Source organism: Biomphalaria glabrata, chromosome 17 (assembly GCF_947242115.1).
Source record: "Biomphalaria glabrata chromosome 17, xgBioGlab47.1, whole genome shotgun sequence".
In the NCBI taxonomy this organism is placed as follows: Eukaryota; Metazoa; Mollusca; class Gastropoda; family Planorbidae; genus Biomphalaria; species Biomphalaria glabrata.
In genome coordinates this window covers 22,888,130-22,902,691 of record NC_074727.1, presented here as the reverse complement: position 1 = coordinate 22,902,691, position 14,562 = coordinate 22,888,130, and the positions used below count along the sequence as shown (strand labels likewise).

At 38.0% G+C, this 14,562-nt stretch overlaps 1 protein-coding gene across 3 annotated transcripts in view; it reads right to left on the bottom strand.

Moving 5' to 3' along the window:
• Positions 1-14,562, bottom strand: part of LOC106056309 (uncharacterized) — a 62,508-nt gene that overhangs the window by 15,252 nt on the left and 32,694 nt on the right. For all 3 annotated transcript variants that reach the window (XM_056015380.1, XM_056015382.1, XM_056015381.1), the window contains exons 17-22: positions 8,798-8,910; positions 7,939-8,094; positions 6,375-6,465; positions 3,221-3,345; positions 2,169-2,303; positions 412-493 (exon numbers count right to left, since the gene is read on the bottom strand). In XM_056015380.1, coding sequence (XP_055871355.1) covers positions 412-493; positions 2,169-2,303; positions 3,221-3,345; positions 6,375-6,465; positions 7,939-8,094; positions 8,798-8,910 — 702 coding nt within the window. The remainder of the gene's footprint in view (positions 1-411; positions 494-2,168; positions 2,304-3,220; positions 3,346-6,374; positions 6,466-7,938; positions 8,095-8,797; positions 8,911-14,562) is intronic.

Sequence of the window (14,562 nt, the reverse complement as noted above, 5' to 3'; positions counted from 1 at the left end):
CGCATTACAATGGTTCAGTGCGGAGTACTGTCAAGTACAGTCAAGACGAAACAGCGTCTTGATCTTGGTCTGTGATCGATTCTGACACGAGCCCAGTGTGTGAAGTCAGTGGTGAACAGTTGAACCCAGTGCAAGCCCAGAACGAGACGGAGAGGCCAGAGCAAGAGTTGATACGTCTGCACGGTTGTTTACAGAGAAATATTTGTACAGTCTGTGTTACATGTTGCCAATTGTATTGGCTGTGATTTTGGACATTAAACTGTTACGTTATCTTGGAGCATTGAGTTGTCAAGTTCTTTAAGTTGGTGGTGTCGTATGGTGCAGTTTGCAGAGAGCCTGGATAGTGAGATATATAGAAAATGTCCAGAGAAAACTACCACCATTAAAAGCAGTGAAAGAAATACAAATCACCTGGTGCTACTGCCTGAGTACACAAGAGAATACACTTTGTCCACGTAAAGATTTGATTGTCCACACCTCACTGACTCTGGTTCTGTAAGGATTAATCAATAGAATTAAACCAAAGTTTCTGAATAACTTCTACTAGACATCTACCTTAGAGGGTTTTAAAAAGATATTAAGGCCCATAGAGTGGTGGTGATGCAGTAAAAATAAATTTCTAGCAACCAACCAAATCTAAAGAAAAATTTCAAATAGAGCTTCTGTTGTAATATTGGTGTTTTTAATAGTCACATAATGTAGAGAATCTTTATATGTATTTGAAGTTTCAATTTTGTGCAGATATTTAATAATATGAAATAAATTGTGTAATTTTTAACAAACTTTTAAATTGTTTTTACCCTTTTATTATTTATAAAAATATTTTTTTTTAATCTCAGAATCAGTCCATTGCTCATCATTTAAGTTATAAACTTCAATATAAAAGTGTAAATACACCTAATAACATCAATAAATCTTCAAGTATACCATATTTGTTAAAAAAGATATAGAGCAATGGTAATTTCATATCATTTCCTTTTTTCTTTCGTATATTTTATATGCATATTTTGTTTTTTTAAAATAAGGTGCTGGGTGGTGGCACAGTCTTGCACTGTTGTAAATCCAACACTGCCTTTAATAGGTAATAATAATTTTCCTAGGTATGCTCAGTGCACAAAAATGTCTTTCATGGTCAATTGTAACCACCCCTTCAACTGAATAATATTTTGACAATTATTTTGTATAATGTGTATCTTCCATTCTTCTGTAGCATGCTCAGTGAATGATCAGAGTGTTACAAGGTCATCTGTCATCATCCAAAAGAACATAGAAGTCTAATTCATAAAGCACTGGTTGTGAGTTAAGTATGTGTTTCGTTTGTGAATGTTGTTTGTATCTGCATCTATTTTGTTAATTGTTACAGTAGTTACGCTGAGGTGGTCACTTTTAGTCAAACTGAATTTCCATTTGATTGGACCAATAAAAATTATCTCATCTTATCTTATCTTACAGGAAAATGAATTGTGTACAAAGATGTAATATAAATAATATTAAGAAAATATTTCTTTTAATATGTTTAAACTGAGTACGGATAAACAAAATATATCAAAACTCATCAAAAATTGATATACTGAGAGATTTAACCTTATAAGTCTGCGTTTAATCCATTAATATTGAAAAATCACAAACCTAAATGCTATTTGTCACTTCAAATGTAATAAAAGATGAAAAAAGCACTAAAAATTTTATAATTTTAAATTTTTGGGTCCCGTAATGTAAACTAAAAAAGCGGAACCACTAACACAATGTTGTGAATTTTTACAAAATGTTTTGGTTCTGCATCCATTTTATTTATAAATAATACAAGGAACAATCCCTCTCACACATGGAAAACACAAAATAAAGAGAAAAATAAAAAGTATAACATTATAAAGATCGTGAAACAAATATTTTATTCCAAGTTACTCACTAAGAGTAATGCCGCACTGAAAGTGACATATGGGCAGTGGAATAGCAATCATGGGGCATGAAGACACTGAGTTGTAAATTGCCGAGTTGACATACAGAATATTGTCAGGTTGATGAATTTGGCACTTTTGTTAGCAATTTAAACAGTTAAACATTCAACAACTTATCCCATATTTTTAAACAGAATTTATTCTTTTCTTAACCTCTGCTGACTTGTAAACATATTAACTAGAGAAATGAATCAACAGAATGGTGACTACCTTTGTGATAGAAGGCAAACTCAAATCCTGGATAACTAAAGTTTTTGGCTGTGAAGTCAACATAGACAGTTTGGTCATTGTATATCCGTGAATAAGATGGAGTTTTTAAGCAAAGATCAATCCCATCAAAAGAATCTGCAAAAATAATCCAATGGAATGATTGAGAGTTTCTTAAATGCTGCAAGTAATTTTAATTAAATGAATTAATGAACCAAGTTTTTTATCCAACAAATAGAAATCAAAATAAGTTTTTAATTAAAATATTATGACAAATCTCTAGAAATATGATCCGATACAAAAGATTTCATTGACACTTGAGGCTGATTGCGCCTAAAACAAGTCAATGAAGACCACTCCTTAGTCTAAAAAAAAACCAGCATAAGTTCTTAAGACCCATATCTATTAATTTACAAATCCATACCCACTGTTACTTCAAGGGGTAATGACTCATTGTCAACCTCTTGAATGGGATTCAAGTTTGAAATAGACCATAACATGAATCTTGAACACATTGTGCAATAGTTATGGAAGTACAATGACTCAACTAATAACACTAATTATAAAAGTTGTATGTATGTAAGCACATATAATTGACTGGGCTTATCGTCACTAAAATCACTGCATCTATTTCACCCTTTCTCCTCTCTTTATAACAATTCCCTCAACTGCCTTGTATGATTGCAAAACAACTGATTTTTAAAAAGAACTAATTTTTAAAAAGAACTAATTTTAGAAAAGTTTTTTTTTTTTTTTTTTTGAAAGAACTAATTTTAGGAAAGAACTAATCTTTGGACAGAACTAATTTTTTAAAAGAAACTAATTTTTTAGAAGAACTAATCTTTGAAAAGGTTTCTTTGGAATTAGATACACCTACAACAGGTAGATGTTGCAACAGGCATAAACAGATTTCAATTTTAAAAGTATGAAAAAAATCATTGCTGATTGAAATGATTAGACTAGCTTTTTCTAAATATTTCATACTATTGCAACAATGCATCTTGGTTGACATGATCCAACTGGCTTTGTCTCTTCATGTTTTTGGGAACACTTACTGGTTGACATGATCAGACTGGCTTTATCTCTACACATCTCATACAACAGCTTTGGAAAGTCTATATACATCTGAGATCCTAACTGGGAACTGGATTTACTGATTATCCATCTGCATTTGATTAATCTGTGGGTTTCAAAGAAAATTTGTTTAAAAATCAAAAGTAACATCTAAAGGCCTGCATGAAAGTTTTAAGTTATAGAGCACCTGATAGAAAAACATTTTTTTTGAGTTTATGTCTTGATGAGAGCATTGTGTATAATAATAAGGCTTGTCTTCAAGTCCGAAGATTAATGAGGAAAGCAGTATTTCCCATGGCTACATAGCCCCAGCTTGACCTACATATTTTGCCACATCCAGGGTAAATATAATAAGGTTGGTACAACCCCACAACCGCCCTGTTCTTAAAAGCATCAGACATCTATTAGAGCAACAAACATTGGTCATACATTTCTCATAAATCATTAGCCTTTTAAAAAGGAAACTCATCCAAATTTTTAGATCTCAATGGAAAAACTATAATCTTTTTTTTTAGGTACAGTCAAATCAAGCCTGTCTGAATTGATTATTGAAATAAATATTTTTCTATTTCAAAAACTGCAAGAAAGGGAAGTAGCAATTGTAATTTTAGTTTATGCTTAAAGGGTAAAGTTTAAAAACTGATAAAAAAAAACATTTAGAATTCTATTACAGCAAGACAACAAATCTATTGGAACTAGGGGTGCACCGGATAGTACTTTTTTATATACGGCTGGAGCCGGATATGACCGGATAGTAAAATTTGATATTCGGCCGGGGCCAGAGCCAGAGCCGAATACCTAAGTGTCTTGTAAATAGCTTGCATTGCTGAGCATTTTACAAAACTGTTAAATAACATACCTATATTTGTTGGTATTATTTTTTTCCTTTTATATACCTTATTGATTTAAACTCTGTTACTGATTGATTTATTAAAGATTAACAGTATTTATAAACAGAAATGAATCTGTGTAGCATGAGCGTGTCTGTGTGTATGTACGAGGCTACCAACTATAAAAGCTGTGTGTTGGAGGGCCAATGTAAAAAATGTTAGTATATATTGAACTAGTTACTAATGTACATCTCTCATCTGGCTTGTATGGTGGTTGGATGTATGTGTTCAACAATTTCTGACCAACAACTGGTCATCAGAATTGAAATTTTAAGTCCAAAGACTGCTTCTGGTTCTGGCTTCAAGGGCTTAATACTGATAGCTGTTAGTTAATAGTTGGAATTTGAAGCGTAGTAGGTCATATATTTATTAATCTATTGCGGCAAACAATATTTTATTAACAGCAGGAACATCTATTAAACCTACTCATAGCCTGAGCCTTAAATGTTGCGAATCATAGATTTAATTGTAGTCTGTAGGTCTAATATTGATATCTATGTTTAGATCTACTGTTATATAGATCTAAGAGAAGTAGGAAAATCAACTATAGAAGAAAAAACAAACTCATCCACACCCTCCCTACCAAAAAAAACAACATAAATAGACTTTGTGTTTGACTGATTGTAACAATCTGGTCATATAGACGTAGTGAGCCTACACATGTAGTCCTAGTGTAGTGTGTATAGATGATGGTGTTGACCATCACGCGTTTGTTTTTTTTTGGGCATACGCAATAGTGTTTAGTGTGCAGGCGAAAAAAGATAACACATTGGCATGGTCAGTCAAGCATATAGATAAATTATATCTGTACCTTAGTTACAGAGGTCAAGTGTTTCTTAACATTCCAGCATATTTTTTCTTTGTTTGCTAGATCTAATTGTGGTGCTTTAGATCAATTTATTTTCTGCGATGTTAAATTTTACTGTAAGGTTTTCCTTAATATATTAAGTCAATAGAATTAAACAATGAACTTAGCTTTCTTGCTAAAGGTTTTAATACAAGGGGAAAAAATACACACACGCACACATGCGTTTTATTTTATTGTGCAACGAACGTGTGTTCAGCGCCCTAAATGACATTTCTCTCCAAGTAAACAAACTTAGTGTCATCATCTAGTTACCTCTAGACAGTGTCAATATTTCTCAATAATCTGCGTTAATCCATTCTGGCTTAAGAATGGTCAATGTCTATCAATACATTGTCATGGATTAAACAAATAAGAAGTTGGGGGTGATGAGTCTCTTGAGCCCTCCCTTTAAAGTTCCCCCTGGTCAGTGTCTGTTTGGCTTGTAGTCCAGCCTCCTAATTGAGACTTAAAGTAAACAAACTTATTGTTCCGGCCAATAGTATAAAAGGTGTGGCTTGTGGTCCTGACCCTTAATTGACAACCTATCTCATAATAAACAAACTCATACCAGATTAACCTTATAGAGATTTGGCTTGTAGTCCCGCCCCTAATAAAAATTCTTCTCCAAGTAAACAAACTCTGTTCCCTCATTAAATGTGACCTCTAGAAAGTGTCAACACGTTAACCTCTGGCTTAATATGGTCAGCTGCCTGTCTGTGAACTCAATGTTATGGACTAAACAAACAAAAGGAGGTGGGGGTTGCTCATCTCTACCTCTGGAGATATACCCGCACATCTAGACAGTTTATCAGTGTGACGTAGTTAAGGAATATTACATGTTTACTAGACCACTCAAAGGTCAAGACAAGCTCTTAAAATGTGCCAGACATCGTTGCTACGTATGTAATGCGAATTTATAATGTAAAGCCTTATTTCTATTTAGATTAACACGCCTTGTCTTTGTACTAAAAAATATTTGGTGCATAGTCATAGTTTATAGTTTTACAAACACATTCTTTTATTTGAAACAAAAACGTTAATGTATTTCAGAACTGACATTATTGAATCATGTCCACTTTATGAGTATAGGTATATTTTTATTAACATGGAGATTTAGTTTAAACTTCTTGTTGGACATCGTTTATCTTTATATTGTTTGCCTTTCACCTGTGTTGTTTCGATATAAGTGTTACCTCCGTTTGGCGTATCTGGAAAAGACTTAGCGTGGAGGCGCATAACAATATTAATAGAAATACAGGTGTAGCTTTTACTATCAGGTTTACTATCCCTATCCGACCGGAGCTGGATAGTGCCAGATAGTGAAAAAGTGCCGAATATTAGGCAGAAGCCGGAGCCGGAGCGACTATCCGGTGCACCCCTAATTGGAACAAATTTCACCTGTAATAGAAATCTGGGAAATTAGGAGTGGCCACAGTTTGCCTGCTTGTTGTCGTGTATACATATTTATTGAAGCAGTTGTTATAAAGTCCTGAAAATACAAAATAATACTGAACTATCTCACCTTTTTATTAACTTTTAATAACCAAAAAAGATTTTTTTTTAAAGTATGAGCGGAGCATTATAAATTGCCTTTACTAAGCCTCCTCCTTGAATTTTCTAAATACCACATGGATGGTAGTTGAGGGTAGCTTATGGTCAGATACCCACATTCTAGAATAATAGGCAATTAAAAAGTAGTTAGGGGGTGAGAATCCTTGATAAGTTGTCTTTTACAGCAAGTAAGTATGAGAAGCATAGTTAGTTCCAAGTCTTAGATGCTTATATGAATGATTGGTAATGACAATTAGTAAAATTCCTATTATATCTGTTTTTAGTGATAAATAGTGAACATCTTTTAGTTGTAAAAATTCTTGTACAACTTTGTGTGAATTGATGTTTCATTAGCATTGCTCCCACCAACTACCTCTCTATGCTCTTTCTAAACCTTGCAGCTACTTCTTAAACCTTTGTCAGAGCTGTAGCATGTGATGATGTAGGGAAAAACACACTCTGAACCTTTATGGCCTTCCATATCATTCCACTTGCACTAGTCATTTTATCTTCTACAGGGATACATACATTTAATTGAATCTTCTTCCTTCTTTTATATTAATTGTCTGCAGTAAATTTAGTCCATCTCGTATCAAGATTACTTGCAGCTAAGCTACATCGGTATTAGCAAAGATTTTATAACTGCAAGGTTGTCTGCTGGATACTAGCACAGAAAGCCCACGTTAATGAGCCAAAACAAGTCAGTTTCACAGATGTATACATTTCAGGTTAGTTTTCTATTATCTGTTGAACTGAGCTGTAAGTGTATAAATTAACTATGAATGTTTCTAGGTCATAGTCATAGCTAAGTAATTCACGGGTTTGATTGCTCCAAATTAATCTTGCATAGTAGTTCTTTTAAGGGGTTGTAGCTAAGAAGTAGAAGCTTTTTGCTAGTATTCCTACATCTTGGTACATGCATTCTGTTGTTACTTAGACTGTATGAAAGACATCAACATCATAATTTGCAAATGGTCAAAATGTATACCGTAACTGTCATCTTTAAGAATAATTAAAGTGTGGCTAAATAATTGCCAAAATTTTTATCTCTGAGGCCGATCAAAGTCTAAATTTCATCAAATAAAGCTTGTCTAAATAATTGTATATTTAATTTTGATCTGTCCATACTGTCAAAATGTGTGTTTTCTACTGAATGTAATGTGTTTCAAAGTCAGTCTGGACTTTGATGTAGTACTCCCTCCACTTAGTGCCTTACCTAATATATTATACCATTAATGGAAATCCAAAAGGCATACTGAAAGACACAGATGTTACTTTAAATTGAAAAGGGTATGCAAATTTAAGAAGACTGATTTTTAAACATTAAAATGTAAACAGGTTCAGAAACAAGTTCTGAAACAGAATATAAATGTATGAAGCTAATAAATAATGAGTGCAAAAATTGTCTAACCTGACACATCACTGTATGTATAATTGAAGCCAAATGGGGATGTTTCCCCTACATAGTTATCAATCCTTACATCAACAAGAAGCTTTTGCTGTGCAAAGAGCCAAGCATTTTCAGAGAAAGCTTGGTCAAACAGAGCAATGACATTCTCTTGGCTGCCTGTTAAAAATTAAAAACAGAAACACAAAGTTAAATGGAAGCTTCCAAAATTAGGTTAATATTTTTATTTTCCTTTAAATACAATTCACTTCAATAATAATGCAGAATGAAAGAAAAAAGAAACAAATATGGAGTGGCATGTGTGGTCGAGAGGCTTAAACAGCTTGGCTACCTATCAAGAGGCTTGAATTCAACATCTGATACTAGCAGATGTGTGTTTACTGAGGGCTGAAAAGCAGCAAAGAAAACCTTCTCCCAGTTACCCCTCCGCCCACTGGTCCACAAAAGACATAGTGCTCTGAGCATGCTAAAAGCATGAAAGTTGCTCTATATAAAAGCTATTCAAGAAAGAACTGTTGGAAACAAAAAGAAAGATGTGGAATAAAATATTGAAAATAAGCAATTATCATGGGCATGATAATGAAAGCTCAGAGTTGCCAAATATATAATTGACTTTAAAAGTCAGGTGTGGCATTATACCTTCTGAAATAATTGTTCTGGAATTCTGCAACTAGTTATAATAAATATATTTGAGCTCTGGACATTTAGGTGATTATGAATAGTTATATTATAGATTTTTAAAAAGCAGACACTTTTTTAAAGTTTGACTTTTCTTAAAAGGCATCAGTGTTGGAAAAGTTTATTGTTAAGTTACTAAACACTATACCAGAAACAAACAAAACATAATACTTTGCATTGTTACCTTCTGAAATGAGCATTTGATTGTTGAAGTATTTCTGAAATTGGTTTTTGGTTTGGAATTTGACAGATATGTATGCATTGCTCTTTGGTATCTCCCAGTGACAGTGCAAGTTTCTAGCCGCATGCAAAGGAAAATGTTTAATAAAGAAAACACGACAATGCATAAACATGCAAAATTAAGATTCTAGTGAAATATATATATAAAAGCTCAGTGTATAAAGTAAATATTTAGAAGCTTGTCAAATGTATATATATATACATACAGAGATGCCTACATGCCTATTGGGAAATGTGTATTCCCAGACCTGGAAATGTGTATTTTGAGGGGCAAATGTGTATTTTCCTAATTATAAAGAAATATACTCAGGAAAGACTAAAAATCATTCAAGCATGTAAGATACACGAAACGAAGCAATTCTAAAGTTAACACAGCATAAAGTTATACAAGACATTCTGTACATTTGTCAAAATAGTTACACTTTTAGTCTTTGTCAGAGTTTTCTAGAATATGTTAGAGTGATGCCGTTTTTGTCACTTGGCAATGATTTTATGATCTAAGAATCTAGTGTATTCCACTTTCCAAAATAGCAGCAACAGTAAAATTCAATCAAAATAATGAGAATTTTTGTTACAAGTGAAATTAGACTTAAACCAGATGTAATGGTTTGCTTAGCTGGATCAGTGGCATTTAATTCTATAAAAGTAGTTTTATTTACAGGCCATTTCTTTACAAGGCTAAACAAGGTATCCAAACACTGGAAATATTTTATCAAATTGTGAAGAATTCAGATTTTTTTTTCTTTCAGACCATTCTTAGCAGAGTTAGCAATGAAAGCTTTGGCATCCTCTACAATCACTAATAACAAACATTTTAAAAGACTTTTTTCCGGCAGATAAAGTTAAAAGTTAACTCCGCCATCTGCCGGTCCCAAGCCCGGGTGAAAAAGGAGGAGGGTTTGGCGTGGGGCTAGCGACCCCACCCTGTAAAACCACTATTGCTACAGAAACAGCAAACTCGACACATAATGAAAACTATACATGCGGCGAGGGCGGCCAAACCCTGATGACGGTGTTGGATCAAAGCCAACTGGAAGTCCAATACCCGATACATGGCAAGCCTTTCAAAGAAAGGAAACCGACTCTTATAGGCACGTGGAATGTAAGAACCCTGAATCAATGCGGTAAACTGGCCCAACTTTTAAGAGAGTTTGACTCTTATCGGCTGGACATCCTTGAGATCTGCGAGATGCGGTGGACATCAAGTGGACAAATAATCAATGATGGCAAGACAATAATATATTCAGGACATGATAAGGAGCACATTGGTGGTGTAGGAATCATCATGTCTAAAATAGCAGCTTCAGCGCTAATTGCTTGGAAGCCGGTCAGTGACCGCATCATTACAGCTCGCCTCCAAACAAAGCAAATCAAAGTCACTACCATCCAAGCATATGCCCCTACAGAGGATGCAGAAGATACCATCAAAGATAATTTCTATAATCAACTACAAACCACTCTTGATGAAACACCTACTCACGACCTAATTCTACTGATGGGAGATTTTAACGCCAAAATCAATCCCAACCGAACTGGCTTTGAATATGTAATGGGACAATATGGCTCTGCAGAAAACATCAGTGATAATGGCGAGCGCTTGATTTCTCTCTGCGCATCCCACAGCCTTTCAATTGGAAACATATATTTTAAGCACAAACAAATACACAAAAAAACATGGCGATCACCAAATGGAGAAACCTTCAACGAGATAGATTACATTTGCATCTCCAAACGAAGGAGGTCATCTCTGTTAGACGTGCGGACCCGCAGAGGAGCGGATATCGGCTCAGACCACTAACTTGTCAGTGCCAAATGTAAGCTCCGATTGAAACGCCAACCAAAACGAGCCACACGACCCCGCCCATTTAATGTAGAGAAGCTTAAAGACGGCAATACTGCAGCACAGTTCCAATTGAAACTAACGAACCGCTTTGAGGCTCTTGCAGATATATTGACCCTTGAAGAAGAGTGGGCCAACTTCAAAGATGCCACTGTTGGGTGCGCGGTTCATACAAGGAACGGTGTATACAAGACAGAACATGAAAATTGATAGATGAGAGGAAAGAGGCCAAACGTAGACGAGATCAGAAGAAAACAGGATCGCAGCCTAGCGGGAAAAGCCTATAGGGAAGCAGATCTGAAAGTAAAGAGAAGCTGTCGGCGAGATAAACGGGACTGGATTGAGCAGAAGGGACAAGAGGCACAAGCAGCTGCAAGCAGAAATGACACAAAAACCCTCCATCGTATTGTCCGAGATCTCACTGGAGCAAAGAGTGGACATGGGGCAGCGATAAAAGACAAGCAAGGCAAAACTTTGTTAACGAAAGAAGAACAGGATGCAAGATGGGTAGAGCACTTTAAAGAGACCCTTAACCAACTGTCGCCAGACCTAACTTACATATTCAAGGACCCCTCTCCAGACAAGACAGACCCAATAACTGCTGAGGAGGTTACTATGGCCATTGCAGTGTTAAAGAATAACAAAGCATCAGGGCTAGACATGATATCAGCAGAAATGCTAAAATATGGGGGACAGTGCATTGTTAACAGAATGACTGATCTCTTAAATCTCTGTTGGCGAACTTCAAAAGTCCCAGAGGACTGGCAAAAGGGAGTGATTGTAAAGCTTCCAAAAAGGGCAACTTGGCAGACTGCAACAACTGGAGGGGCATTACTCTCCTCTCTGTCCCGGGCAAAGTTTTCAGCACTGTTTTGTTGAGACGGCTTCAACAGTCTGTAGATGAAAGGCTCAGAGAAGAACAAGCAGGTTTCCGAAGAGGCAGATCATGTACAGAGCAGATTTTCGTTCTACGAAATATCATAGAACAAAGTCTTGAGTACCAACAACGGCTAACGATCAAAAAAGCGTTTGATAGTGTCCACCGAGAATCACTATGGAAAATAGTTAGAGAATACTGTATCCCAGAGAAATTCGTCCAGATCCTAAGAACCTTTACAGTCAGTCTAGTTGCTGCATTAAAACAGAAGAGGGAACAACAGAGTTTTTTACAATCGAGACAGGTGTGAGACAGGGGTGCATCTTATCTCCCTTCCTTTTCCTCCTAGCCATCGACTACATAATGAGGAGAGCAATGAACCAGACTGCCTTTGGTATTCCATGGCATGAACAACTCCGATTGACGGACTTGGACTTTGCTGATGATGTTGCACCACTCGGGGCTACAAATAAATGCATTCAAGAAATGACGGAGAGCCTAGACCTAGAGGCACCCAAAATTGGCCTCCGCATAAACTTGGATAAGACTAAAATTATGCGAGTGGGATATAAGGCAAAGGGTGTTCCCGTCAGACTTGGCGAGTCAAAGCTTGAAGAGCTGGACAAGTTCATGTTACTTGGCAGCATCATAACAAATGATGGAGATGCTTACCATGATGTAGCGTGCCGAATAGGAAAGGCAGGGACCATTTTGCAAAGACTGCAGCCTATTTGGACTAGCCAAGCCATTGGACTCGAGACAAAAATACACCTTCACAACACAATCGTCATTCCAACTGCTACATATGCATGTGAGACGTGGAAGTCATCTGTCAAAATTGAGAAAAGTCTAAATGTGGCTCAACAGAGATGGCTGAGACGGATTTTGGGAGTCAGTTACACAGATCGGGTCTCAAACAAGGAAATCCTATGCCGAACTGGGAGTCGAACACTTAGTGAGGTTGTGACTCAGCGTCGCATGAGGTTTGCAGGACATGTTCTACGTCAAAATGAATTACGCACACCAAGAGTTGCGATAACATGGAGGAAAAAATGAGGAAAGCGCAAACAGGGACGTCCTCGTATTACTTGGCGACACACCTTCATGGAGGACCTCAGAACAGTGGGCACCAGGTGGGAGGAGGCTTCAGACATTGCCAGTGACCTGAGATGAACTCCTATTGAAAAATCAGAGCAGGAAGGACTAGTCCTCCCGTAGTGCTCTGGCAAGAAACTTAGCCGTCCGGCGTAGTGCCTCATAGCTACCATACAAGTCGAGTGACTGCACAGGCAAGTCCCCCCTTAGCTCGCGAAGCTGGGGACACTCGTACAAGACATGCGACACTGTTTCGACGCTCTCTCCACAGTGACGGCATCGGGAGTCAAAGTTAGTGCGGAACCGGGCAAAGTATGCCCCAATAGGACAATGTTCCGTCCTGCACTGCGCAACTATTGACTGCTCTGACCTCCTCAGTCGCCACCATGGATCGTCGCGATCTGGGTGACGCATGCGCTGCCAGACACCACGTGCTCTGTCGGATTCCTCCCAGGACTTTAACCACTTCTCATGAATGAGTGCTCGGATTTGTGCCGTTGCTTGTAAGTACGTGCTTGGTGCTTCGAGGTGTGTGGCTGCCATTACACCCTCCCTTGCGAGGGCGTCTGCCGTTTCATTGCCCCTCACGCCGCAATGTGAAGGCGCCCACTGCATATAAACGACAGCTCCAATAGCTCGGCGGATGTTATCTGCGGCGCCGATTGCCTCTTCTATTACGGGCGACCCTCCCCCGCCGCCACCCATAACTAGGAGACTGGAGCGAGAGTCAGTGACCAACACCACCGTGGTGGCGCTAGTCTCGCGTTGGAGCATTCGGGCCCTAATGGCCTCGAACGCCCTAGTTATCCCTGTAAGTTCGGCATCCATGGAGCATGCAGCGTAGCCGCATGGACCAGAGAGCCTATCTGGTTCAGTCCGGTCGGGGTAGACAATAAGGGCCCCATACCCCGATCTATCGGGGTCCCTCATTACCGACCCATCGGTATAACAAAATATGGCATCTGATGGGTAGGATTTTATGGTTATGGATGCCAAATTTTGGAGAATGGCAGGTGTTAAGCGCCTCTTGGTGGCTCCCTCTTGCCCTAACAGGGACAGGTTTATTTGTGGGGCCGGCAATCTCCTCCACGGAGGGCACGTACTGATTCTTCTAATAGGAATTCTATCAGTGGAGAGTCCAGCTGTATTTGACAAATTGGCCGCTATATGTAGGAACGATCGCATTTTAATGCGGTTCCTCTCTCTCCACTGTCGCACTAAAATTGAGGTGGGTAGCCTAGAGTCGCCCCTTTTATAGCGCTCGTAGGCCGTAAGTACTGCCCTCTCCCTCCTAAGATATAAGGGTGCCACGTTTGTAAAGATTTCAGCAGCGTTTGTTGGGCTTGTCCTAAAGGTGCCACAAATGAACCGTAGAGCCTGTGCTTGTACCCGGTCGAGTGATTCGAGAGCAGTTTTACTAGCGTATACTTGAACTGTATAGCTGTATTCGATTTGTGATCTGACTGCCCCTAGATACAATGTGCGTAGCATGTCAGCTTTGGCACCCCACTTTGTGCTGGCCAGCTTTCTTAATAACGCTAACTTCTCCGAGGCTTTTCGTTCAACTTCCTGGACGTGCTGGAGCATTGACAGTTTTCTATCCAGGGTCACCCCTAGATATTTTGGCGTATTTTCACGCTGGAGTCGCAGCCCACCGAGTTGAAGTTCGAATGGAGCCTTAAGGATGTCGATTCCTAGGCTGAACAGGGACCAGGTCGTTTTGGCAACGTTTATCTGAATCTGCCATTTGTCGCAATACGAGGAGATGGTATGGAGGTCTGCTTGAAGTGCCGCCTGAATTTGGTCGGCTTTCTTCCCGGTTGACCAGAGGACAATATCGTCAGCATATAGCAGTTTTTTAGACCGTAGTGAGCTGGGCAAATCATTAAGAAAGGCT